At 58.3% G+C, this 26,602-nt stretch overlaps 1 protein-coding gene across 3 annotated transcripts; it reads right to left on the bottom strand.

Moving 5' to 3' along the window:
- Positions 1-993: 993 nt before the first annotated feature.
- ACACB (acetyl-CoA carboxylase beta) lies at positions 994-21,514 on the bottom strand. Of its 3 annotated transcripts, none has more exons than XM_035565755.1 (51): positions 21,386-21,514; positions 20,779-20,917; positions 20,450-20,559; positions 19,969-20,050; positions 19,512-19,610; positions 19,092-19,201; positions 18,772-18,882; positions 18,374-18,583; positions 17,987-18,157; positions 17,521-17,682; positions 17,161-17,324; positions 16,264-16,414; positions 16,076-16,179; positions 15,346-15,427; positions 14,711-14,856; positions 14,491-14,641; positions 14,255-14,389; positions 13,673-13,819; positions 13,363-13,551; positions 12,919-13,019; positions 12,754-12,842; positions 12,554-12,678; positions 11,988-12,101; positions 11,795-11,908; positions 11,441-11,530; positions 11,203-11,321; positions 10,859-10,996; positions 10,685-10,778; positions 10,472-10,579; positions 10,308-10,364; positions 9,904-9,945; positions 9,605-9,820; positions 9,319-9,474; positions 8,520-8,723; positions 8,114-8,269; positions 7,606-7,728; positions 7,132-7,401; positions 6,721-6,818; positions 6,442-6,562; positions 6,138-6,248; positions 5,760-5,903; positions 5,556-5,676; positions 5,293-5,389; positions 5,011-5,107; positions 4,616-4,751; positions 4,103-4,280; positions 3,506-3,618; positions 2,728-2,882; positions 2,303-2,473; positions 1,530-1,666; positions 994-1,402 (listed from the first exon to the last, which is right to left on the bottom strand). In XM_035565755.1, exons 1-51 carry the CDS (start codon positions 21,509-21,511, stop codon positions 1,276-1,278), a joined length of 6,711 nt encoding a protein of 2,236 aa, XP_035421648.1. In that variant the 5' UTR covers positions 21,512-21,514; the 3' UTR covers positions 994-1,275. The 3 variants fall into 3 exon arrangements, with proteins under 3 accessions (XP_035421648.1, XP_035421646.1, XP_035421647.1); XM_035565753.1 differs by having other exon boundaries at positions 10,679-10,778; positions 10,859-11,017; positions 21,386-21,511; XM_035565754.1 differs by having other exon boundaries at positions 10,679-10,778; positions 21,386-21,511.
- Between the last annotated feature and the right edge of the window lie 5,088 nt (positions 21,515-26,602).

Here is a 26,602-nt window from a genome sequence, read left to right as displayed (position 1 = left end):
AAACCTCCTTGAGGGCAGTGCTCGTTTTATTGGCGCTGGTTTGGCTGCATGTTTCTGCCCACCTCCCGTGCAGCGAGCAACGCCCCCCCACCTTCCCCTGACAAAGCACAGTGACACCTTTCACACCAGAAGACAGCTCCTCACACCCTTTCTATACATGACCAAGGACAAGGAGACCTCCCCATGCAGCCCCCAGCATGACCAAGGGGGTGTCCAACACCGCCGCATCGCCCCTGAGCCAGCGTCCCCCCTTCCACTGCCGGAGCGCTCCCCCCTCTGAGAGCCAAAGCTAAACCTGTGCAGGCGATGTGATGCCTCCGCAGCGTGAGGTCACGCAGCCAGAGGTGCTGCAAAGCACACGGTCACCTTTTCCCCCACGTGGATCAATCTGATTAGAGGCCACCAGGGAACCAAGGCACGGGTACAAGCAAACAGAGACCTCAGCCCGGCTCCTGTCCTTCAGCGGAGGAGCCAGGTCGCCGGGAACGGGGCAGGGGCACGCGGAGTTGTCCTCCCTCCTCTCCGGCCTCCGTGGGAGCTGCAGCACGAGCCAGAAAGGGCAAAACGGGAGAAAGGAGCAGATGGGGCGGTCGCCCTGGTCAAACCGTGGCAGCTCCGCCGATAAACCTGCTGCAACCGGGCCCAGCACGGCTCGGTGATGTCTCCTCTGGGCCACCAGGTATTCGTAGTCCTGCCTACTGATGGCTCCGCAGCACAGGGAAGAATGAGACAGACTGCTCCTCACAGTTCCTGAGTTTATTTTAAAGCGTCTGTTTGAGACTGCTTCTTCAGCAGGATTTACATTTCCTCGTGTCAGTGCATGGTCAGCCTCAGAGCTGGATGGGGACCTCCTCCTTTGTCCCCTTGGTGCCTCAGCCATTCGGTTTGTACTTCCAGCTCCATCCAGTCTTGTGAGATATACCTGACACTGGTGCTCATTTTAAAGATTAAGGCCAAGGCTTGCAACTAAAACACAGTAAAAGATTTTTAATTCTTTTTAAAAAGAATCAATGTTTGCACCAGGTCCAGGCTCCAGCCTTGGCTCGGGCCAAGTTATCTTCTGCCAAGCTGCCCCTCTGACGAACACCCCCAGCGCCAGAGGGCCCTCCGCACAGGCGGAGAGGATATCTTCATAGCTTAAAATACAAACATCGGCATTTATTTAGGCACAAGGTAAGAGTCCAAGGCTCCAGTTCGAGGGCTGAGGGACTGGGTGGGGAGGTGAGGTCTGGCCTCTGAGCAGCAGCGTGTCCCGGTGCCCCTCCTGCCTCCGGCTCAGGAGGGGCTGTTGTTGTCCACCGTCGAGAGGAGACGGGCGACCTGAGCCTTCTGCGTGCGGGTGATGTGCTGCGCCATCTGGATGATGCAGTCCATGGCCACCTCGGGATTGGCTTGGACCAGGCTGCAAGGCAGATGGGAGAGCGCAGCTCCCTCAGAGCATGAAGCAAGAACTGCCTTGTCTCTACCGCCCGCAGGCCCCAGCCCAAGCGATGGTTTTGGCCTTCACCCTCGGCTCCGTGGCCACTCACCTCCGGATGTGCTTGAGCACGTAGTCCCGCTTCAGGTACTTGATATTCTCCCGGATGGCTGACTGGACGCCGTCGTCCTCCTGCATGTGCTTCTCCAGCCACTCCACCACCACCTGGTTGTTGTCCCAGAGGTAGCCCTGGGGAGAGCAGCACCGTGTTGGGGGGCCCAGTGCCCACACAGGCTGAGCCCCTCTTCTGCTACAGCCTTGGGCTTTTTTCTCCCGTGGCACAACCAGACAATGGGGTTATTTTTCTCAGTCCTGCACATATGGCATGGTATTCACCCCCAGCCCATGTAACAGTCATGGAGAGAGGGGTCAGTATGGAAATCAAAACTCAGGAAAGCTTCATGGACTACTAAAAATGCAGAAGGTTAAGGGAGAACACGTTTCCTTTGTGTGCCTTCATTCCCCAGCTCGGCAAGCACAGGACCGAGCTGGTGAGGTGCGTCATGGCACTTGCTGCATGCAGCTCAAACGCCAAGACCCCAAGTCTCATTTCTGCCCAAATGCCACCCTGTTGGATGGTGGAAATGAAGAGGCCTGTAGCATCTGTTTGGGGGCCACCTTGCTACAGCTGAGCACCAGCACACAACTGCGATCACCCACCCTGAAGGGACAGCCCCACTCTCAGGGCTTGGCCACCCAGGCACTGGCAGCAGAGCAGCAATTCCCATCGCAGGTTTCAGCTCAGGGAGGCACTGACGACACAGCCCAGTGACAGGAGAGCAAGGTGACAGCCTTGGAAGGACGGGGCCCCGGGGCTCAGCGTACCTTCTCGGCTCCTTCTGTCTCCATGAACCAGCGCCGCAGCATGGACTGGATGTGGATATGGCTCAGCTCGCTGTTGGCGTTTAGGATCTCCATCCTCACCACTTCCTCCAGCAGCAGCCGTCGCAGCCGCCAGTAGAGGAAGGAGCGGGCGTTCTTCCACTCCAGGATGTCCTGCAGAAAGGGGGCAGAGCCCAGAGAGAGGAGCTGACGCGCAGCGACTGCTTGCTCACAGCTCGTGCTGGCAGGCCTGCAGGCAGATCTGCTGGGCTGGAGCAGAGAACAACACCCGGGGCAGGAAAATGCACAAAGCTGCAGCCCAGGAGCCCGGGGGGAATTTTGGCTCCCACCTTCATGCTGCTGTTGCAGTCCCCAACCCCAAACCCACGCCAAGGCCCCTCCCCAGCCCTGCTGCTGCCCTTGCTCACCGTGATGACGCCTTTCTCCTGCATGCGGCCGGGGGTGTCGTGCAGGTCAGCGAAGTGCACGGCCACCTGGTAGTAGATGGGCAGCAGAAGCTCCTCCCGGGCCTTGAGCTGCTTCTCCAGCTCCTTGCGCTGAGCCTCGGACAGCTCAGGCGTCCCTGCAGGGGCAGACGGCTGTCATTTCCCAGTAAGGGGCCTAGGCTCTGCTCGCTGTTCCTATTTCCGCCATCCCAATGTGATATCCCTCTGCTTCGGCACATCTACAGCCCTGCCCAGAGCCCAGCCACAGAACCCTATGCCCGTGAAGGGGCCGTGCTGCGTTCAGTGCCTGCCTCAAGACAGACAATTTGTGGGACCGTGTTTAAGCAAGGGGGGGGGGGGGGGGGGTGGGGGCAAGAACCTCCCAGCACAGCAGGCAGGAGCAAATCGCAGGGCAAAAGGAGACCTGGTTCATTAAAGGAAGCTTCTGTGCAGCTCTGTAATGATTATTTCATCTAATTTAGGCACTGATTGAGCACGGCTATTGCCATTCTTCATCTCAAAGCACAGGAGTAGTTGCTGCAGCAAAGTCCAGCACCCTCCACAGACCCCCCAGGGGATATGGGGATTTGAAAGTACCACCGCAGCTGCTCGGCAGGCCCCATCATCAGACAAACCATTAGGAATTTTCCCAAACTGATGAACACAAAAGGGTTTCCTGGTGCTTGCCACCATGGTGTCTGAGGCAAGTGTTTTAATTCACTACTACCAAGGCCCAGAGGCTGAAATGCCCTTCCCTTACCCAGCTGCTCAACAAGTCTGGCATAAACCGTATCGATCCTTCTCATGGTCTTCACCAAATCTTTCTTCCTGAACTTGATCTCCACTGTTCCCCCAGGCTCCAAAATGCCACCCCTGGAAGGAAAATTTGGTAAAGCAGGGACAGGTCAGCAGGGGAGAATAAGCCCTGGGACAAGACATCACAGTTGGTGGCAGTGTGGAGTTCAGGCTTCAGGCAACTCTCTATTCTAGGAATTAGGGACAGAGAAAACCTAAAATAAATTTGTTTCCAATCTGGGATCCTTGGCTATTCCCCCACTCCTTACAGCTTGCTCCAACGCACATTAATTCAGGCTGGAGAAAACCTCCAGCCCCCCAAAACAAAGCTTTCACTCCCTGCAGCTTTTGCTGGACACAGGAGGATCTCCCCAAGGAGATACCTGCCACACTGCCCTGTAAGAGCCCAGGGACTTCTAGCTGATGGCTCCGATGAACTCAAGAGCCAAAAACACAAATCTGTGGTGATCAGAGGTGTCTGTGAGCAGGACTCTGACTCTGCAGACCCCGTGTGTCAGGCTGTGAAGGATGCCCATGGTTTGGGTGGAGCACTGAGGCTGACCTGCTCTCCTTGTCCGCGTAGAGCTCCACGTACAGGGGGTTGATGGTGGAGTCGATGACCACCCAGGAGCCGCCCCGCAGCTCCGCGTGCGGCGGGATGTACACCAGGATGGGCTGCTTGAAATCCCGGAGGCTGTCGACAATGAAGGCGCCGAACTTCAGCATTTGGTCGTACATGTCTGCAAGCCAAAGGGACTCAGTGGATGGGCACCCCAAGTGCCACAGGGTGGGCTACTGCCCTTTACCTCCTCTCAGCCTTTTCCAGTCTAGTGGCCCAAAGCCGTTTTCCTCCATCAGAGAGGCTGAACCAGCCCTTAAAACCAGCCCAGTGGGAAGCCACCAAGCCCTGGAACCTGGGTGCTGGCAGCACCCCATCACCTCCCCAGCCCAGCCCCATGTCCCGGAGCAGCTAGGCAGGACCCTGCTATGCCGGGTCATCCTGGGACCCCAGTGGGTGGCAGGGGGCTGGTGGCAAAGCACAGCACAGGGATCCGGGCACCCCAAGCGCTGGTACCTTTCATGCCGCTGGAGAAACCCCTCCAGTTGGCGAAGATCATCAGCGGGAGATGCTCCCGGTTGAAGTCCCGAATAGCCTGGGCTGTTTTAAAGGCAGAGTCTGGGAACCAGACCTGCCCCGCCTGCTGGATTATCTGGAAGAGACGGCAAGCAGCGTCGCTGAGACCAGTGTCAGCACTTCCAGGCACACTGTGCCGGCAAGTCAGCGGCACAAGGTGTGTGAGGGCTGGAAGGAAACAAGCTGAGAGAGAACATGCTCAACTTCACCAGTCTTTAAGGAGAATCAGGACGTGCCAAAAGATTACGCTAAGCTTTTTTCCCTCTTTCCCCTCCAGCCCCCCTGCTGCACACTCTTCCCCTGCCACTTGGTGGCACCAAAGTCTCCCCACGCACCTTCACCTCCGAGTCGGGGTTGGCAGGGTCTGCGGGTATGGTCACCTCCACAGAGCGGGTCTCGACAGCGATGACACCCACGGGGAGGCCTCCCAGCCTGCGGCAAGGCAGGGCGCCTCAGCAGGGGCCAGTTCCCCTGCATGCTGCAGCCCCGCTCCACCAGAGATGTTCCCCTCATAACCAGCCCCACGGGCACAGAGCACTTGCACGCAGCTGCGCTTGCAGCCTCCCCGCCCCAGGGCTGGTCAGGGGTGCAGAAGCCCCCCCTGCGCCCAGCAGTACCTCGCTCTGCCAACCACGACCGTCTGAGCCCACGGCCTCATGATCTCCTGGAAGCTTCCCTGGTCAAAGAAGCCGCTCTGCCATGTCCCCTTGAGAGCTGCAGAGCAAAGGGGAAAGAGGAGTGACGCTACTGAGAGTGCTGAAGGGTTTTCTGTGCACTGATGTGCAGCAAAAAGCACCTTCTGCACCAGGACGGGAGAGTTTGCAGCCACGGGATGCATTTGGGCACGCTGCTGCAGAGGTCTCGGGCTGTTCTCACTTACTTGGGTGAGGCCTCCCTGCCAGCATCCACCTGGGGTCATAGGGGACTTTGGAAGGGACAAAATCAATTTCTCTTTCAATGGGGTCGCTTATGGCAGTAACGGGCACTGGGCTCCGGTTATCCTGTAAGGGAGAGCCCCGGAGGGCAGGTCACCAGCCAGCAACCCCCTAACACCCCGCGCTGCCATCCTGCAGCACCTTCCTACCTTGGGCATGTACGAGAGCCACTGCAGGATGGTGTAGACCCCTTCAAAGTCATCTGGGACAACGACATGGGAAACGCCGTTGTTGTGCATGATCTGCACGCCCCCCAGCTGGTTATTGGATGTGTAAACTTCACGCCCCAACACCTAGGTGGAATTATGAACAGAAACACAGATGGGGCTGTGCTAGCACAGCAGCTGCCTCTCCTTACTCTATTTGCTGTCAAACCTTTGTCTAGGTTCATGCCCTCTGGTTTGAAGGATTTGAATTTCCACCTCTGCCTACGCAGGCTTATGTTAAAGCAGACTGCCAGGGAAATGCCACCTCTTCCCACGGGATGGGGACAGCACTGGGGGAGGCTGTGTGCTGGAGCACGGTACCTTATTGAGAGCTGTGACGCCGGTGAGGATGATGTGGGAGTTCTCCACCTGGATGACACGCTGGCCCAGCCTCACCAGGTACGCGCCGATCCCGATGGCACGACACGTCACCTGGGCACACACACAAGGACACACGGAGTTACGGGGGAGAACAGGCTGCAGCAATGATGCTGTCTGGCTCTGCAGGGGTCTGCACAGGTGGGATGCATCAGGTCGCTTGTTACATCCTGTTGTTCCCTCCAGGAGATGTTAAAACCAAGGAGGATTGGGGAGGAGTGGAGCAGGGGAAGGTCTGAGGCTGTACCATGCTGATGGTCACTATTTCATCGTAGGCACGAGAGGACTCCCCAGCAATGGTGCCAGCAGCTTGCAGGTTTTCCACCCCAAATCCATTGTCCTTCCCAATGATGTCCAGGAGGACGTACCTGGGGGAAAGGCAGAGCTGGGATGGCATGGGGAGGACAGGGGGAAGCGTTCCCTTGCGTGGTGGGACCAGCAGGATGGTGAGCCAGGATGTGGGACCTGCATTGGCAGAGACGCGGGGCAGGGCTGGGGGGTGTCCCCGCAGGACAGCAGGGCTCACCTGGACTCGCCCCCTTCCTCCACATGCTCGCAGTGCACCGAGTTCATGGCACTGATCCTCGTGTAGTCCTGGGGAGTCAGGTACAGGTACTTGAACCCCTGAAAGCAAAGAGGGGGAGAACGAGCTGCAGTGCCCGTTTGTGCACGCTCACAGGGGACACAGAGCACTCCAAACTCATCCCAGAGCTGTCCTCACAGTGGGGTCAGGACCAGGGCTGGACAGAGCAGCTGTACCAGCACAGGCACCTTCATCTCTACCCCACCAGGGAAGGTGGAGGGAACCGTCCCCGTGGCACTGGGTGCAGATGGGGACTCACATCCTGCCGTTTTGTCTCCCAGTTTATCTCTGGTCCTTCCCCAAATAAGTCCTCTGCTGCTCTCTCTGATGGCCAAAGGTGAGGTGCTCACACACCTTGTAGGGATCCTCGGGGTCCACCCAGGCCACTTGGAACATGTGTTTTATCTCCTCGGCGAAGCCGATGCGGGCGCCGCTGTTGGCGGCGATGTAGACGCGGGGGATGCCTTCAGCCCGGGCCAGCTCCGAGGCCCGCAGGAAGACCAGGTCCTCCTCCGGCCCGAAGGAGCCGATCTTGTGCGTGATGTCGTTGCAGATGAGCACGATGTCCCGGCCCTTCGGGTACTCGGGGGTCTTCAGCTTCATTTTGAAGGCAACCATCCCCACCTGCCCCAAAACGGCAGTGTCACAGGGCTGGCTCCTCCGAAGCAAGGAGGTCAGAGCTGAGACTTCATCAGCCGACAGACAAAGCTCCTGTTTGGGGAGCATCCCCCGGGCTTTGTGCACAGCTGGACCAGGGAAGCCACCAGCTGTTCCCACCGGTGACAGCACAGCTTCGCACCACCCTGCTCCCAGATCATTCCCCGCTACCTCATTGCCTCCAGGGAGCCTGTTCATCTGCACCAGGTGTCCCTGGGAGTCCAGAACCAGCTCGGTGTACGTCAGGACATCCTTGGGGTACAGGTCTGAGGAGCCCCACAGCTTGAAGAGAGCCTGCAGAGACACGGCGCATGGAGCAGGCTGAAAACACGTGGCCACGGCTGCTCCAAGGCCATCACCGAGTGTGGACACGCACTTCTGCAGCAGACCGGGACTTTGCATGAGCAGAAATTTTGTGTTAGAGTCCTGCTGCAGTCCTCCTTACCCCAGGACTTTCTTTGTTCACATTCTTTGTGAATACAGCTATGGCAACTTGCAAGTGCTAGGAATCAGTTTTGAAATGCTTCATATAACCGAAATCATGGGGGTTTGGGCTCTTTCTGTTTTGTCTTTGCCATCTCAGGGGAAAGGAATTCCACTCAAGATGGGAAAACGTGGGAAGGGAGGGAAAGAAAAGGAAATTCAATCATTTGGAGCCTCTCTGCTTCACCAGACCCACCTGCCTGATCATCTCCGGGAAGTCGTACACGTAGGTGGTGCCCAAGGACTGTGCCTGGAAGCGCTTGGCCTGAAGCAGGTCCTTGGTGACGTAGGGGGTGTTGATGAGCATCCCATGCTGCGGCCCTTGCTTGTCCCCGTACGACTGGAACATGATCTGGAGAGAAGGGCAGAGCGTTGGGGCAGCGCAGAGGGGAGGGACACAGAGAAGGTCACTGCATGGTGCTGGGCTCTGGGACAAACCAACACTGCAGCTGCACCAGGGCTTCTGCAGGAACAGCCCCACAGCTTTGCCACAGCTGGCAGCTGCTTGTTCTTGAGGACAGGACCCTGCCTGGGGACTCAGGAGGGGTTTGGGGTGGTCGTGGTGGAGTTCCTGCTTGCTGCCACCTCCTGTGGGAACTCACGTTGCCGGTGCCGGAGTCCCTCACTTCCTTGTAGAGGCTGATGTCCAGGTAGTAGCCGGACTCGTTGGTCAGGAAGAGGCGGATGGGGATGGCCGCGGTGGTGGGCGTCAGGCGGATGTTGATCTTCACCTCGGCCTGCAGGACCCGCAGCTTCCAGAGGCGGCTGCCGTAGCGCATCACCATGGACCGTACCGACTCCTCGATCTGGGTATGGGACAGCACGTGGGTGGGTGGCTCTGCAGCCCTAGGGACACCACTGTCCTCAAGCGTGTCATGCTGAGCTTGGAGAAGCCCCATTGCATCTCCACCTCAACAGCCACTTCAGGTTTGCTCTGGGCAAGCCCCTTTCCTCCCTTCCTCCCTGCCAGGGGCCAGTGCTGCCATCCAGCCTCTCCACTGGGAAGAGGGAAAGACGGTGCCTTGCATTCCCCTTAACATAGACAGCCTCTGCTTTCATGCCATGTGCTGCCTGGGGGCAGAGCCCTCCGCTCATCCTTGCACCCTCCAGCAAATCACTGCTTGTCCAAGCCCATGCAAAAAGCCCTGACTCATTACGAGGTGTGAAATCTCAGCCCCTCTCCATCAAAAAGCCCACAGTGAACAAGCCCACAGACACAAAAGTAACCTGCAGGAGCCTCTGGGGCTGCCAAATCAATCCCCCATCCGAGGCTGGGTGTGCACTGGGTCCAGCAGCCGGTGCGGAGGGTGGCAGCCCAACCGTGCAGCAGAACCAAGCCCGGGGATGAGGCAGTCTCCATCCCCAGCTCAGCACCAGGAAGCAGGACACCCAGAAACGCACCTTGGAGGGGTCCATGACGACAGTTGGGACAAAGTTGAGGAAGATGTGGTTGCAGTCGGTGCGGACGCTGGTGTTGTTGAAGGCCACCTCCAGCTCATCCATCGCCTCCAGGAGCAGCCGCTCACCCTCGTTCTGCAGGTACTCAAAGGAGGCCTCCTGCGGCGCATGAGGCAGCTCTCAGGCGGCCAGAGAAACCCCTGTGCCCAAGGTGCCACAGCCTCCACCCCGGACCAGGGCTCTCCCGCAGCAGCCAGCCCCCACCTCCCACAGGCCGGGGCCGCCTTGCCTTGGTGATGAGGTCCGAGTGCCGCACGATGGCGCGGATGAAGAAGCGGTAGTCAGTGGCCTCGGTGCCCGCCTGCACTTTGGCCGCACCCAGGTAGAGGTGCATCTTGTGGTTGGCGCAGGGGATGGCCGTCAGGTCGAAGTTGCGCATGCGGCTCAGCTCCAGCTGGAAGGCCAGCGCCGGCTCCAGGTGCCGGTAGATGCGGTCCTCTGCGAACTGGGGCGGCACGGGGCGAGCCAGTCAGTGGCCAGCCCGCGCGGACAGACCCCGCTCCATCCCAGAGGGAGGACAGCTCCTACCTCGTCCCTGGCTCTGAATGTGAAAAACTTTGGGAATTCTCTCTAGAAAAAAGGGGAAAGACAAAACATCAATAAACCTGGCACACAGAGGCTTTTTCTGATTTTCAGAGAATTCACTAAAAATAAAAACCACCAGGTTTCCTCCACCCCAAAAGAGAAAAGAGCTGTGCCTAATCAATGCCTTTTAAAGGGAACTGAAAGGTATGGAGGGACCACACAGGAACCACACGTTACGGGACACATCAGCAGCATGAAGGATAATACAGGAGATAAATCATTCATCGAACCCCCCGTTGGTTGATTCCCAGCTCTCCCTCCCGACATGTGGTACACCATCTCTCAGTGCTCGAGTGTCAGAAGCACAACGTGTCCAAAGCCACTCTTAGCATTCAGTCAGCACCGACCTGCTGGGCAATGAGAAATGTGATTCTCCGGAGACCGCAGTCAACAAGGATGGTTTTCTGCAGGGAAATAGGAGGGAGGGTCAGAGCACAGGGGCCGGCCTGTGGAGGGGGCAGCCACTGGGGTACAGGGTCCCAGCCGGTAGGGTCCGGCCCATTTGGTGCACCTTGGACTGGGCAAAGGCTCTGAAGATCGGCACCAGCTTCTCGTCCTCCATGTGGTCTGCGCAGCGCAGTGCGATGTTGAGGATGTGGATTGGCTCCTCGCGGATGTTCTGGCAGTGAGACCCCCACTCAGCCCTGCTGCTTCAGCCCAGCAGTGCTGCCACCAGCCCTGCACCACCCAGGGGGGACAGGAGCAGTGCAGTGCCCACCTTGGCGTCCTCCTCCTCATAGACGGTGGCTCGTGCCTCGCTGAAGAGCGAGCTCTCCAAAGGCGGGTCGGCAAAGCACGAGATCACTTCATCGAAGTTCCTGCCCAGACAGCAGGGATGGGGTGAGAAGCCAACACTTTGCCCCCCCAGCCCAACGGGACAGCACCACGACCCTCCCACCTCGTGAAGTCCTCGAATTTGTCAAAGGCCACCATGGCTCCCATGCGCTGACTCAGGGGAGAAAAGCCACTGTCCATGAAGAGCTCAGTGCTGTGCCGGGCCAGGTCGGGGTTGGAGATGCTGATGGGGACAGACATCCTGCACGGGGCAGCAAGGCAGCTGTCAGCCGTGGGCAGGCACCACTCCTTGGTCCCAGCAAGGACCACACAGGTCCTGCACAAGACCCTGACCCAGAGAGGGCTCATCCTGCTCCCTGGCAGGGTCCCCACACTTTGGAGAAATAAATCCAACAGCTTTGCAAAAAGGACCTCATCTGGAGGAGCTGGCATAAAAAGTGGGGGTACCTGTTGGGGTGGGAGAAGGGCAGCATGAACTGGAACTCCACCAGGCAGGTGCCGTCCGAGAGCTGCCGGTGCTGCAGGCTGTTCAGCTCGTAGGCGATGTACCCACGCCGCACGTACACCTGGGAGGGGGACGATGGGGGTTACCAGCGTGTGCTGCTGCATCCCTGCTCCTGCTCTGAACGTCTGCACACCTCAGGGAAGGCGCAGACACCCCCATGTGCTCACCCCCGGCCCTCACCTCCAGCGCTGCCATGCGCACAACCTGGTTGGTGTGGTAGAAGAAGATGGGCAGCACATCGAAAATGGTGGTTTCTGAGAGGATCAGTTTCTGGAGGGAGAAAGCAAAATTTAGGGCAAGGACGGAGTGGGACCCCCCTTGGCCCATCACAGGACAGTGGGAGGCACATCTCAGTGGGGTCCCCCAGTGTGGGCTGCACCGGAGCACTGACAGTGGGACAGACACTGACACCACAGCAAGGCTTTAATTGCTTTTTGGGCTATTTTTAAGCCTAAGCCACTTGCAGAGCAGACCTCCTCACCAGAGCCACCCAAAAGTAAAATTGCTTCAGTAGAGAAACACGAGGTTCCCAACCTTCAGGTTCTCAGGGCAGAATTCATGTCCGTACATGTCGATAGCAGAGAGGAATATGGACTCCACCTGGTTGTGCCGCAGCTCGTAGGAGGGCAGGTGAGAGGCAATGAGCACCTGCAGGAGGAGAGGTGACTGGGAGTGGGGACAGGGATGGGGACAGGGATGGGGACAGCCCAGCGCGGTGCTCACTGACCTGCCGGGCTCTCAGCGCCACTTTGGAGTGTTCAGTCTTGCTGAGCTGTGTCAGCTCGTTTAGGATGGCCGTCAGCTCGTCCGTCAGCGTGGGGTCACGGCCACACAGCTGGTCCTGCAATGCACACACCGCGATGTCAAAGTTCGAGCTGGCTCCTTGCTGCGGGCAGCACCACCACACGTCCCCAGCCCGGTGGGGACAACAGGGACAAGACCCCGTGCAGGGAACAGGGATGACAATAGGCAAAATTCTGCTCTTTGAAACAAGTGTAGCAGTGTAATGCTAAGGAGGGGACATGAAGGCCCCCTTAACATGGCAGCCACATGATGAAACAGAAATGGATGCTTGAATGCAAACCCAGACCCTGTGGATAAATTGAACAGAAGAGAGGAAAGAAAATTTATCAAGTGGCTGCCCACTTTCAAGGGGAAAGCGCTGGGCTGTGATGGCCACAGGCAGCTGGGTACTGGGGCAGCCTTTTCCCATCCCGCAGTGATATGGAGCTCGCCTCAGCTTACAGGCTTTTCCCTGCCACAACCCTTTGCTGCTGCACGGGCCGCACTCACAATTAACATGGTCACCAGCAGGTTCTTCTTCGCCACCTGGGCATGGGAGAAGATGCTCTCGAGCACTGGAGTCATGTCAGGTTTGTACTGTTCCCGCAGGCTGATGACGCACTTGTCGTAGTGAGCTGTGGGGCAGAGCACCGTGAGCCCTGAAGCCCCCCCGAGAGCCCCCCCAGTCCCCGGAGCCCCCAAGCCCTCACCTTGCTGGAACTGCATCTCCACTTGCAGGTAGCGCCGCAGCAGGTCCAGCACCACTGCCTTCATGTAGCCGCGGATGCCACTGCGGTACCTGGGGAGCAAAGAGCCCGGCGTGCTGTGAGGGGGTGGGGGGGGGTACAGGGGGACACAGGGAGCACCAGGCTCACCTCTGCACCAGCTGCACCACGCTCTGCGTGTTCATGAAGAAGACCTCCCGCTCGGCCTTCCTCTGCAGCGTGGCTGCGTGGGTGTCCAGCACCGTGGCGATCTGCAAGGGCACAGGGTTCGGCATTGCTCAGGGCTGCCTGCTCTGCTGAGGACAGCACTGCCACGCACGGGGACTTTCAGGGTCATTCCCCCACCCCCAAGTGAAAAATGCAAAGTGACAAATAAATATAAACGTAAAATATAAACTTTCCCCAAATAATAAACTAAAAAAAAAATAAACCAAATAAAATAATAAAATAACCAAATAAAAAAATAATAAACCAAAATATAAACTTTTTTTTTTTTAAAAATCAGCTCTTGGCAGGACAAATTCAGGCAGAAATTCCTAGCTAGCTCTAGCTGAAAAGGGAAGCGGAGGCCTCACCTGCTGCTCAGCTGCTCACCTGCTGGCTAGGAAAGCGGCAGAGCACGGAGGTGATGTTGCTGGCATACTGTGCCATCACCTTCCGGATCGACTTCTCCACAGAGAGAGGGATTCTTCCTGAAATGCTCGTCATGATTTCCTGCAGCTCCAGGAGGGGCAGGGAAGGGTCCCGCAGGGTTTTCATCAGCTGCGCCACCCACTCCTTCACCTGCAGGGAGCAGGGGCTGGTGCTGCCTGCACCCCGGCACTGCGCGCACCCCCGGTGCTGCCCGTCGTGCAGGGCACCGGGGCTGCCAGGAGCCGAGGATGCTCTTTGCCCCGGCACCCACCTTGGCACTGAAGTAGGGCTCGGGCAGGCAGTACCCGTTCATCACGTTGGTGAGGTTGTCCAGCACGTTGCGGAGAACCTGGTGCTGCTTCTCGCCGGTGATGGGGAGGGTCTGCTGGGCCGGGAGCCCCCCTGTGAACGGCTGCGCCTGGAGAAAGTGGAGAGAGGCAGGCTGGCCTGGGTCCTTGCCAATACGGGGCTGAGCACCAAAAAGCTGCAGCTGCCCCAGCAGAAACCAGCGTGACCCCTCCAGCATCTGCTTTTGGTTGGAAGAAGCACCTAACGGTCAGCTTCGTGTTTCTGCCAGTACCACATCATGAAAGAGATGCAGAAAAACTGCAGATGTAGACAGAGCATTATAGCTACACTAAACCATGCACGTTAACGTCTGTACCCTGAGCAAGCACGCACAGGATGCTTACCCAGCACCATGCCAGCCCCAGCTCAGCCAGCTGGGGACATAGCATGGGCGTGCAGTGCCACCCTGTGCCAGGACAAGGGCACATCCCCACCCACACCGCAGTCCCGGGCTGCTTCTCAGCTCTGTCCCCCAGCAGGCATCCCTGACACCCCGCGGACTCACAGGCTTCACTTTGGTGGGGTCGTCCAGCTCGAGGCGGGCTATGACGCAGCCCGCCTCCAGCAGCGCGCCCGGCCGCTTGATGTAGTGCACCCGACCTGCCTCCTCCACCGTCAGCGTCATGATGATCTTCATCACCTGTGCGAAGAAGGGGGAAAATGCAAGTGCACCCACCACCCACTCTGCTGCTAAAGGGTTTGATCCTGAGCCACGCACCAGAGCTTCGGGAACGCGCTCACCTCGATCTCCGCAAACACGCTCCCTTCGGCGAGGTGCCCGCCGTCGTCCACCGTGTACTGCAGCAGCTTCCCTGCGGAGGGTGAGCGCAGCACCGTCGGGTCCTTCTCCTTCTCAAAGTCACACGTTTTGTTGCCGATGGTGATCCGGTACCTTAGGGAGAGGGAAATGTCTCACCGTGGTCCTGTGGCCGCCACAGAGAAGGGCACAGCAAGGAGGTACCTGTCGATCTCCTCCTTCATGTAGGTGGTGTAGCTGTTGCCGTTGTAGGAGAGAAGCAGCCCCCCGTCGTTGAGGCGGTGCACGTCTATCTCGATGTGAGTGCGGTTCATGATGATGACGTACGTGGTCAAGGACTGGCGGGCAACCTGCAGGGAGCAGCCAGAGACAGACTTCAGTCAGACCTCCGAAATGTGTGCCATGGGGTTTCGAGGGGCTGGTGGGGTGTGTGTGAGCATCTCCCAGCGCTTGGGAGAAAAAACTGCCATGGGACGGGAGGCTGGAGGCTCTGTTTGAAGAGCTGGTTCAACACCCAGCCAAGAGCTGCATTAACTCACATTCATGGCTCATCCTCTGCTTTGTTTTTTAGGGAGAATTTTTCATGACCTTCAACTTTAAAAGCAAGAAAAGGAAGCTCTTTATTAAGATCTGGGCTATGGCATGTATGACTATGTCTGTCTTGTTTAAATGAGGTTACCAAACTCATTTTTATGTTGCACATTTTTAAAGGACACCTCATATTTATTGCATCTCTCTCCTCTCAGCAGGACAGAAGCACACGTCCTTGTCCTGAGGAGAAGCCTGTGGTGCCAGCAAGTGCTGCAGCCAGCTCCTGAGGAGCACAGCACAGCCCTTACCTGGAGAACGTACTTCACACCCTCATAGATGAGCTCCACGTCAACGATGTTCAGCAAGGAGGCTGCGGGCAGCACCTGGCCCCTGAAACACAATGACAGGGTCAGGCACCACAAGCGTTTCATTCCTCGCCTGTGCAAACCGTCAGGGAGCCAAGTGTGTGAGATGTCAGCCGTGCTGCTGGCACCGGGCCGCGTGGGGAGGGCACTAAGGTGACCAGAGGGGACAGGCAGCCATTTATACACAACCCACGTGAGCGCCTCTTAAAAACACATCCGGAGGCAGGCCAGGCACTGGCAAACACGTTCAGATAAAGGCACGGAGGAGAGCTCCGTGCGTCCTCCAAGGCCAGAGGAATAACCTTGGTGCTTGAGCACAAAAACAAAAAACAAGCTGCATTCAGCTGAGCTGCTTTCCCTTGAAGGCTGTTTTCACAGCCATGCGGAACATTGTTCCTCTCTCTGGATAAAGCAATATTGAGAAGCCAGAGCCCTGTGAGTCACAGCACATCCTGTGTTCCCGTGCTGCTACATTGCCCAGAGGCACTGCCTCCAAATTTGCAAAGCAAAAATAAGAAAGAAAATGGCCAAGGGAAAGCAAAACCCAGGTCTCTGTGCTTGCAGGAGCCATGCAGATTTCAGGAGCAGCCCTTTAGGGGTGCACTCCCTGTGTCCCCTGTGCCCATGGCCATCGGGTCCCACAGCCCCAGCAGGGGCAGCTCCCCCCCTGCACCTCTCCAGCGAGTGCAGAAAGTCAGTCATGCACGTCCTGAAGGCAGCATCTGCGACGTTCAGGGCACCACAGACGACACCCAGCATCGTGTCCGGCTTCTCTGCCTAGGGGTTGCAAATAAGGGGGTTGGGGTCTCCTCATGGAAGGGAGAAGTGACCCCGGGGGCTGCAGGGTCCAGTCTCCTCCACCTGCACTTTCTCGGCGATCAGATGGTCCAGCCAGCCAGTGTCGATCTCGTTGTTCTGGAAGCTCTCTGTCTCCAGAAGTTTAACCAGATACTCCACCGTGGTCCGGAAATCCCCGCGGATGGAGAGCTCTTTCAGGGCCACCACCATATTCCTTTCAGGGAGAGAAAAAAAAAACAAAAAACAAAAAACAAAAAACATTCTGTTAACGACGAAGAAGGGCTCTGCTGCATCCAAACACACTTCCCCTGCCTTCTAAGCTGTCCCCAGGCATTTCAGACACCAGGAGCTCCCTTGTTTTCCGCTCCCTGCTCAGGGCAGGTGCTCACCAGCTCCCCATGCAGCACGTTTGAGGGGCTCAGTTGCCGTTAGCCCATCAATGTACCAAGGGACTGAAGGGGCTGTTATGTAGCAGCCAAAGGCTGCAGGAAGAAAGCACAGCGATTGGAACAAGGAGTGCCCGGCCCTAGATGCCCTTGCGACTGGACAAAACATTCCCACAGGGCAGGAAGGGGATGATACAGTGACAAGAGCATGGCTCTCCAGCTCTTTGCTCTTCAGGATTTTTTCCAGTTTGTTGAGAAATTTACTGTTCTATGTAATATAAAGCTTTGACTTAAAACTCTTAAATACCCAAGGACAGTCCCATTACATGTTGCTTAATTACTGAATGAACACCGCTGCTCACTGGCACTAAGAACATGACTGTCTTTAAGAACCATGTTGATGAACTGGGGCCATAACACCACTGCGGTTTGAAAACTGTGGCTTCGACCAAACAGCCTCTGCAACACAAATAAGCTGCTCAGTGGCTGAGATAAGAGCCGGCCTTCCTGGCTCAGGCACCTATTGTGAGCCTTTCTGAGGACACTCGCTCTCAGCCCTGAGTGCCACACTCACGAAATGGCCTCCTCCCGGTTCTCTCCCCACGAGAAGCAGTGCCCAAACTGGGAATCGGCAAATTCGTGCAGACCCCCGGCAGCTGCCACGCTGAAGTACCCCCAGACGTTCTTGCTGCTGCGGAAGTTCAGCTCCTGCACTGTCCCTGAGCTGGGCTTGAAACCCTGAACAAAGAGCAGAAGGCCTTTAGAAAGCGGGCTTGGAACTCACGCGGCATAAATAGGGAAGGGGGAACCCCTTTGCCTTTTATGAAGGTTTAATTCACCCCATGGGTTGAATTCCCTCCAACTCTGTCCTGTTGGGGAGGACCGTGCCCGGTTCACCCCCCAGCAGCAGGGTCCTCGTGTCCCCAGGGCTCACCTCCTCGGGGTTCTCGCTGGTGATGCGCGCAGCGATGACGTGGCCCCTGGGCACGGGGGCGTTGGTGGGGCTGTTGAAGCAGATGGGCGTATCGCCCCACGGGCTCTCCCCGTACAGCACGCGGATGTCTTTTATCCTGTGCAAGGGGATGCCCATCGCAATCTGCACGAGCAAGAAAGAGGGCTTCAGCTGCTGGAACAAGGCTTTAGCGTCAAAATTACAGCTCAGCGACACCGCCAGATGGTCTGAATGAAGAGCAATGGGAAGAGGAGCTGTGCTGCAGACAGCTCCTCCAGGCAAGGAGCAAGAGCAGAAGGAGGGACATCGCAGTGATTCTGCCTGCACCCTACACACTGGTATATGGGTCAGCTTCCCTCTGCAAGCCTCCAACCTAGTGCTTTTCCCTAAACTGCAACATTTCTTCGTTTTATACAGCTTGCAAAGTCACCCACGTGCATTCAGGTACCTGGAGCTGGGCAGCGGGGAGGTTCACATCTGCAATCATTTCCGTGCAAGGGTGCTCGACCTGCAGGCGCGGGTTCAGCTCGAGGAAGTGGAAGCTCCCGTCCTCACTGTAGAGGTACTCCACGGTGCCCGCGCTCACGTAGCCCACCATCTGTGCCAGGCGGACCGCACACTGCAGGAGAGCGTGAAACCACAGCGCTGAGAAATGCCCCTCGATTCACCACTGCAGAGCCAGGGTTGTCCCGGGCAAAACAGCAGCAGTGTCCCTGCACGGATCAAGGGACACAAGCAAGGCATTTTTGGGGAGCCCCTGGTGCCCAAAACCATGGGAAACCCAGCAAGGAACAGGCCATCTTCTCTTTGTCACCTGCAGGCTGGGGCCACCCACCTTCTCCATCACCTCGATGACAGCAGGAGCTGCGATAGTGGTGGGTGCCTCCTCGATGATCTTCTGGTGGCGGCGCTGAATGGAGCAGTCACGGCCGAAGAGGGAGATGGCATTGCCGTACTCATCGGCCAGCACCTGCACCTCCAGGTGCCGCGCGTGCTGAGCCAGCTGCATCAGGAAGATGGGGGACCCAGGTGCCTCTGCCTGCACCTGTGGCAGAGAGAGCGTCACACTTCAGCATCCAAATTTAAATTAACCTCCAAAATTAATCCCAGGTCCTGCAACAAGCCCAGGAGGGAAGCACTAGGTGCCTGGGGTGGGAGCAGGACCCTGGTGCGTGTCCCAGCCTGGCTGAGGGGACAGGGAGGGACAAGACAAGGGCTCCAGGCACCTCTCACCTGTCGGAAGCAGGCACCAAATTCTTCTGCTGCCTCCACTTTTCGGATGCCTTTGCCCCCCCCACCTTCTGCCGCCTTGACCATCAGCGGGTAGCCGATCTTCTTGGCCACCTGAGGGGAACAAGGACTGGGGAGACCAAAGAGCTCTGGACCCCAGCCAGATCATCCTGAGCTGCACCCACACAGAGGGACACACTGCTGTCAAAATGTCCGCGCATTGCTGGTGTGTGGCTGGGAGCGAGAAGGGCTGAAGCCTGCAGGCTCCAAAGAGAAATGGTGGTGCACAGGGGACAACTGGCTGCCCATGGGCTCAGCTTTACCTCCAGGCCTTCCTCCACATCCTTCACACAGCCCTGCGCGTACGTCTCGAGGGGGATGCTGATCATCTGCTGACCCTTCTGGTCCTCCTCAGACCACTGGGCCACTAGACCTGTGAGCACACCCAGGGACATGGTCACCAAAGGGGTGGCAGGGCCACCATGGGGGCTGCCTGCTGGTTATGCCCAGGGTAGCTGGGGATCCCACGGGGACACATGCCACTTCCCCTGGGTCCACGTACCCCGTCCCCAAAAACCCTCTGCCCAAACCAGCTGCTGTGGGGTCCCCAGTGTCCACAGCCACCCTGTGGCCAGCCGGGCCAGGGACCCCCAGCCCTGGCACTTGCTTTGGGAGAGAAGGAGAGGCACGGAGTAGAGAAACGGGCATGGGGAGGGTGTGTAGGGCTGCATGGAGGCACTTACCGCTCCCGCTCCACGGCAGCGTGGGGATCTGGACTGTCTGAGCCACAATGGTGGAGGCGACTTTGTCCCCCAGGGCCCACATGGCATCGCTGGGGGGACCTTTGGACAAGGAGGGAAGGGATGAGCTGGGCCAGCCGGCCCATCCCCACTGCCCAGAGGTGATCGACACTGCAAAATGCTGCTCCCCACTGAGCTGGCACCATCAGCCACGGGGATGGCCCCTCTGCGAAGACAGGGGTGCAGGAAATACCCCCCCAGACCCATTGTCCAGTGCGGGATGGAGCTCAACTCCTCTCCAAGGGGCAGCCCAGGAGGTCTGCTCCCATCCACGACACACGAAACAGGCAGATGCACGCACAGATGCGTGAAACTGGTGTCACTGAGGACCAAGCGTGCATGCACCCGCTTCCCAGTGCCCACTGCTCCCTCCAGCAAATGGAAAGCAGTCAGACCTTACCTAGGAAAGCTATCCCATTTTTCTGCAGCAGCTCTGGCAGCTTGGGGTTTTCCGAGGCATGTCCCCAGCCAGCCCATACAGCCTGGAACAAGAGAGGGAGAAACACAAGCCATTATCTCCTGCACCAGCACCTCCCTTCGGCCATGGCATCATGCCTGATGATGGGCATCACCCCACTCAGAGCACCCCTTCCGCTCTCTGTGTTTCCCTTGGGGGCTCCCAACAATTAATCACAGCCCTTGCTGGCATGGGAGCTGGGCATCCTGGCACCAGCATGGTCCCAAATCACACTTAAATGGTCCTAAATCACAGCAAATCTTCGTGCCTTTCCCTGTTCCCCAGACCATGGGGGCCAAGGGAAATGTCTCTGCCAATTTCCACACCATTCCCTTCAGCTTTGCCGTCCACACAAAGCTGATTGTCCCCTAAGTCATCAGGGCAAGCCCAGCAAAGAAGTGGGAGGCCAGCGAGCAGTTGTTACCTGGACCGGGATACGTTTGGAAATGTCCACGATCAGCTCCACGTTGGCGTAGTTGTTGTTGTTGGCCCCCCCAGGGACGGGCACGTAGTGATCAGCCATTTTGATGTACTCTGAAAGACAGCACGTGGTGGCAGTGGGAGCATCCTCCCGCATCCGTGGAGGGGAAAGTTATTTACTCCCAGATCTGGATGCATGGAACGGCAGTGGGTGACCGCAGACTGAGCAGAGAATCCCACATCCCAGGCAGCAATGGGGGAAGGAGGGGAGGGCTGTCCCTGCTCAGCCCCAGGGTGGGAGGCACCACTCCTTGGAGCGGTTTTAGAAATTACCTGCATTAGCCTTGAGATCTTCGGGGGTAACCATGACCACAAAGCGAATGGCACGCTCGTTTCGGAACATCTCGTAGGCCCACCGGCGGATGGAGCGCATGCACTTGACGGCGGCGATGCCGTTGTTGGCGATCAGGACCTGCGGGGACAGAGACAGGGGGGTGAGAGGAGCAAGTGTGGGGGCGAGGGAGCTGAAACCCTCCTGGCTGTGGAGTGGCAGGAGTGGGCGTGCAGCCCCAGGAATGGCAGCACAGGAGCAGGATTTGGGGCAAGATGTTGGGCAGTTCCAGCTGGGAGCAAGGCGAGGAGAAAAGCCAAGCCACAGACAGGTGGACAGGCTGGTGAGGCTCATTAACAGCAGCCTGGAGCTAATGAAGAACAGGACTTTGGCCTTAATTTGTGTCACTCATGTAGTGCATGAGTGCACAACAGCATTCAGAGGGCTCTGCTCTCCAAGGGGGGGGGGGGGGGGTGAAGCCGAGGGGACAAGGGCTCCGTCTGCTCCGGGTGGCACGGGGGGATGTGGGCAGCACAGGGAGCACAAGGATACACGGCGAAAAGCGAGCACCCCACCGCCAGGCACAGGCAGGGCTGCGTGGGAAGCCACCTTCTCGATGACACGGTTCCCCCCGAAGCGGGTGATGAACTCGGCGGGTGAGGCGACGGTGAAGTCCCGCTGCAGGTCCATCTTCCTGTGCTCGCGGCCGCGCTTCGCCAGGTGCAGCCCGGACATGCTAGGCCTGCAGCGGGATGGGAGAGACATCAGCGAGGGGCACAAACCAGCCAGGAGCACGGCGAAGGCTCCTGCCCGCCCAGGCTGCCTGGGAGGAGTCAGTCCTGGGGGCAGCCGGCGGCTTAGCACGAGCCAGCAAAGACCCAGATAAGACTTTGTCTCCTCCGCGGTTTCCTCTGATGAAAGCAAAAAGCCAGCCCTCAGCTGCTGGCTCCTGCAGGGAACACAAAGAAGGCACTCTCCGTGCTACCAGCTCCCCGTCACCCAGTGGGCTCTCTCCAGGGACGTTTAGGACCTGCCGCAAAACTGCAGTGAAAACCACTTCCAGCTGAGCTAAACAGGACGAGCAGTTTGGGACGAGCGGAGAATTTTGTGATTTCGACTCCCCACCCCTGGGAAAAGCGCAGCTGATCTCCAAGGACACAGAGCGGCCGCAGGTCCATGTCTATGCACCGTGTTTGGCAGCCCCGGGGGCTGGCTGAGGCCCCGGCACAGAGGACAAAACCCTGAGGTTTGGAAGCCCGGGGAGCAAAGAGCTGCTGAGGATTTCTGGCCGGTGCCTGGGAGCGGGTGTGCACAGAGCTGCAGACAGAGCCCTGCGCCCACCGCAGCACGGCCGAGCCTCTGCGCCGATAGCAGCTCGCGGCCCGGCCGCAGCTGGAAACACGCCACGCTCTGCCCTGTGGCTGGGGAACTGGGACCCCCGTGGAGCTGAAACATGGCCATTTGTGCGAGCTGGAGGCGAGCAGCCCCGGTGTGAGCACCAGGAATGAAGCTGGGGGTGCCCCTGAGCCCACCCTGAGCCTGCCCTGGGGTTACTGAGGGAGGGCGAAGAGCAGGCAGCGCTCTGCGAGCAAGGCTTGGAAGGAGCGTGGTGTTCCTTCCCCAAAAGCTCTTCTGGGGATTTGCTCTTGCACAGTCTGCAACGACAGCACCCCCGGGTCAGTACTGGGTCAGACCCCATCCTGCCCGCTCCGTGGCCCTGAAATCCCCGAAATAACTCCCCAGGCGCACCACACCACCAGCAGGACTCACCCCTAGCACAGTTTTCCCCTGAAGGCATCTCCACAAGCACCGGGGCCGTTCCTGGTCTCCCACCCCAGCCCACAGCCCCAGGGGGCAGCCGGGGGGCCGTGCTGGTGGCCGGGCCAGCCCCAAGGGCTCAGCAGTGGGACGACCCTCGTGCCCCCACAGCCATACGGCACTGCCATACACTTCCCTGCTGCCATCCAGAAGTTTTAAGCAACTGTCTCTTTTAATTACCAGATCCACATTCTCCCCTCATCACCCAGCCAGGCCTAATGACGTTGGACCTTTGATTAGAATTCCAAGAGCGAGCTACAAAGAAGTGAAGGGGGAAGGACAAGCACCCCCAAATGACCAGATTTCACACTAGCAGCACGTTTATTTTAAGGAGAAATATGCCGACACCCCCTGGGAGGTCAGGAAACGTCCCATTCCCTTCATACACTCAGGATATTTTACGAATAGCCACAATTTTACAAAGTTATCAATTTATCGCTTCCCAGGGCATCCCCCCTGCTGCTCAGCAGCTCGGCTTCCCCCCCGCAGCCCCGAGCCCCCTGCAAACCAGCGCCAACGCACCCGTGCCATCCTGCAAACCGCATCAACCGCCTCCCCAGCGTGCCTCAGGTGCTGACGGAAGAAAATTCCTCCCATGTTAAAGCGCAGATGAAAACCAGCGGGGCCCACTAGCAAGGCGGTGCCTGACACCTTCCAAACTCCCAGCTCAACAAGAAGACACCGTTTGGCTGAGCTCGGCGGCAGGGCTGTCGGTTTTCATAATGCGTTCCCGCAAAGGTCTTTTATTTTTAACTGTGGTGGGAGCGGAGGAGCCGGGCAGCAATGCTTTGTTTCCAGTTATTTATAATTGTCGTCAGCTGGGTTTGCCTGGGAAGCTGTTGTGTGCTGCCAGCAGGCAGCGGCTCCTGTCCCCTTGCACAAATGGCACGGAGCATTGCTCCTGCGGGCTTGTGTCAGTCTAGGCTCTTACTCAAACTGAGGTTTGAGAAGCCAAGAGATGTTTTGGAAAACTCGGTACTGACAAGAGAAAAAAGCTCCCCCATTCCTGCATCTTCCGGTTAAAAAAAAAAAAAAAAAAAAGTTTGGTTTTGTAACTCAGCCAGAATAAGTGGGGCACTACCCACAGAATAAGGCTCACCTGCTTTTCATCAACTCATCACACAGTAAAACCACCAAAGTGTTACTTTTTTTCCTTTAATAATTTATCTGGAATGGCTGCAAGGGCAGAGGATGGGCAGGAGGGCTTCGCTGCCTTCCCAAACACCGCAGCAAAACCACCAGCAAGTGCCCCGCACCTCCAGCTGCTCTGGGGCAGCCCCGGGGACAGCCGCAGCGAGCCTGCCAGGCTGCATGGGGGCACAGCAGCACCCCACGAACCCCTGGGGGCACATCAGTGTAACCCCCTGATAGAAGAAGGAAAGTGCTTGCAGCAGCTGGGCTGGCAGCGGGACCCGGCCCCCGTGGGACCTGGCCCCAAGGGCGCAGGGCAACACGTGCGTGTACAAATACATGTGCAAGTGCAACTGCACGTGCAAGTTCATGGGTAAGTGCACATGCAAGTGCCCCATCACAGGACTCAGCTTAATTTGCAGACCTACCCCCCCCCCCCAAATGCAGCCAGTGATGCTCGTGCACAAAACAGGCACCCAGGCTGCAGGGCAAATGCCAGCGGCACCCGCTGCTTGTCCCCCAGGCTCAGCACCAAGACCAACACCAATTTCGTCTGGTTATGCAAGAACCCCCCCATGTCCCAGTGCCCCCCCCGTCCTGCACCAAGCACAGCTGTGGCCAATGCACGGGGGAGGTGGTGCAGGGACAGAGAGAAACAGGAAAACAAAAGAGGAAGAGAAAACAGCAGAAATTTGGTACGTTGGCTTCAGTGCTGGGGTTTGCACTTAAAGGAACATCACACACACAAAAAGCGGTTTCCAACCCATTTCTTGACATCCAAAATCACTGTAAAAAGCAACCCCGTTCCAGACATCCTTGCTGGAGACCCAGGTGCATGACACTGCTGTCACTCACGGCCTCTCAGACACATCCACCCCTCTTTCCAGGATGCTGCTGTTAGCCTTATTATCAGGTTTTTTTGTGCAGCACCAAAGGCACAGGGGGCAGGACTGGGACATCAGTGTGGTGATCTGCTAAGCACCTGCAGGTGTTTTTTTTTAGCAACAAGGGCCCCGAGGTTGGAGAAATGCACCACCCAAAAAGCATCTGCCTGGCCTGAAACCGCTCCTTTTTGCTCCCGACCCCTCACATCGTACCTCATGCCAACGGTGGGCTCCAACGAGGCGGTCACGGCGGGGGCCTCAGCACCGGATCCCCCTGCGCCGGCCAGGCTGCTGCGCCGGCCGCCCACCCTGAAGGCTGCAGCCACCACCTCATCGTCGGAGGGGTTTTCATCAAAGGAGCCCAGCACAAATTTGGCCAAGGCCGGCCGGCGGAGAGCGGCGGGGTTGTACACTGCGATCTGCTCCTGCTCCCCCGCGGCAGCCCTGCCGAGCTGCAGCGGGAGGCTTGGGGCCGGGGGGCTTGGCTGTGCCGGGGGGCTTGGCTGAGCCAGGGGTGCTGCTGGCCCTGAGGGGGGCAGCGGGGCTGGGCTCTGCTCGGGCGTCTCCTCCTTCCTGGGGCTAGAGCTGGACATCTTGAGGCAGATCAGCAGCGTGAGGATCAGCAGGAGCACGGCCACCAGCACCATTCAGTTGCCCTGGGGAGAAGCCGGAGATGCTCCCTGAGCAGTTTTGCTGCATCACGGGCTGAGCTCGACCATCAGGGGATCCTTTCCGCCCAGCTCCGAGCTGCCGGAGCCAGCGGCAACTCCGACACCGCCAACCATCACAGCCAGGGGACGGGAGCCCCCCCGTACCCTCCCCGTGCTCCCCACAGCACCCAGCCCACCCCTCCCCACCTCAGCCGCCAGCACTCAGAGCTGCTTTTTCACTTCCAAAACCAGCACCTTGGCAGCAGCGGCGCTGCTCTTCTGTCGGGATGGGAAAAGCCACCCCGCAGCTGAAGGCTGCCGCCCAGGGGGCTAAAATGGGCGCCTTGCAGTGAGGGGGTGGCCCCGGCCCCCCCAGCCACTGTCACCCAAGGGTAGCAACAGCCCTGTGGCGACGGGTGACCCCAGCCACGCTGGGTCCTCAGGGCAGGGTGGCTGTTAAACCGAAAAAAAATCAGGTCTGTGAACTGTTGATGTGGGGGGGGGGGGGGGAAGGGGGGAACCACCGTGCTTCCTTCCTGTGAGGTGTGACCTCCCCCTCTCCATCTCAACAAACACTCAGCACTAATGCTCATTTTGTTGGTTTATTATTAAGAAAGAGCCCATCCTAGGGGCTGCAGGGCTCCTCCGTGCACCCCTCATGTCCCCAAGGCAGCCCCCCCCACTTCACAGCTCAGCATGTTCACAGCTCAGCATGTACCCATGGAGGGGGTCCCCAATGCCACCACCCCCCCGAAATCCCCAGCAGCAGCTGTATGTAACCCCCTGCATCACAAAACCCAATGGGGGTCACTCACCATCGCTCCGAGCCCCTGGCGTCCCGGGACGAGCCCAAACCCAGACTTGGCCACCTGAGGGGCCTCAGCTCCGGGCCAGGCCCCGCCACGCCGCCCTGGCCACGTTTATCAGGGCTGGTGGCACTTGGTCCCCTCGCCAGGCTGGGTGACCGCTGTGTGCCGGGGGGGAGCGCGTGTCCCAGCCCCCCCGGGGCCTGCAGGCTGGGGGCATCGCCTGACCGCCCACGGGGTTTCACATTTCAGGCCCCCACAGCCTGCGTTAGGTTTTCCTCGCTCGCACGTGACGCTAACGTCAAGCTGAAATATTTCCCTGTTAGCACGCCTGGAAAACTTCTGCTGGAGGAGAGAGTGGAAAGCAGAGGCGGCGACACCCGATCCTTGTGGGACAAAGGTGCCGGGCCTGCGTAGGGTGACAAGGAGAAGCTCCCGGCCAGCCCTTGGCCAGCAGCCCCCAGCCAGGTCTCACCCAAGCCCCCCACAGCTTCTTTCTAACCACATCAGATCACAGCACAACATAAACCGAGAAGT

Source organism: Cygnus atratus, chromosome 17, assembly GCF_013377495.2.
Source record: "Cygnus atratus isolate AKBS03 ecotype Queensland, Australia chromosome 17, CAtr_DNAZoo_HiC_assembly, whole genome shotgun sequence".
Classification (NCBI taxonomy): domain Eukaryota; kingdom Metazoa; phylum Chordata; class Aves; order Anseriformes; family Anatidae; genus Cygnus; species Cygnus atratus.
Note: the sequence above shows the minus strand (reverse complement) of the source record. Positions and strands in the feature narration are given on the sequence as shown.

Coding starts and splice junctions, on each gene's coding strand:
- ACACB (XM_035565753.1), bottom strand. CDS start 21,511: ATGTCCGGGCTGCACCTGGCGAAGCGCGGCCGCGAGCACAGGAAGATG. Junction 12,843..12,918: donor GTGGTGCAGCTGGTGCAGAG/GTGAGCCTGGTG, acceptor TTTGCTCCCCAG/GTACCGCAGTGGCATCCGCG. Junction 7,729..8,113: donor TCCCGGAGATGATCAGGCAG/GTGGGTCTGGTG, acceptor GTGTCTCTGCAG/GCTCTCTTCAAGCTGTGGGG.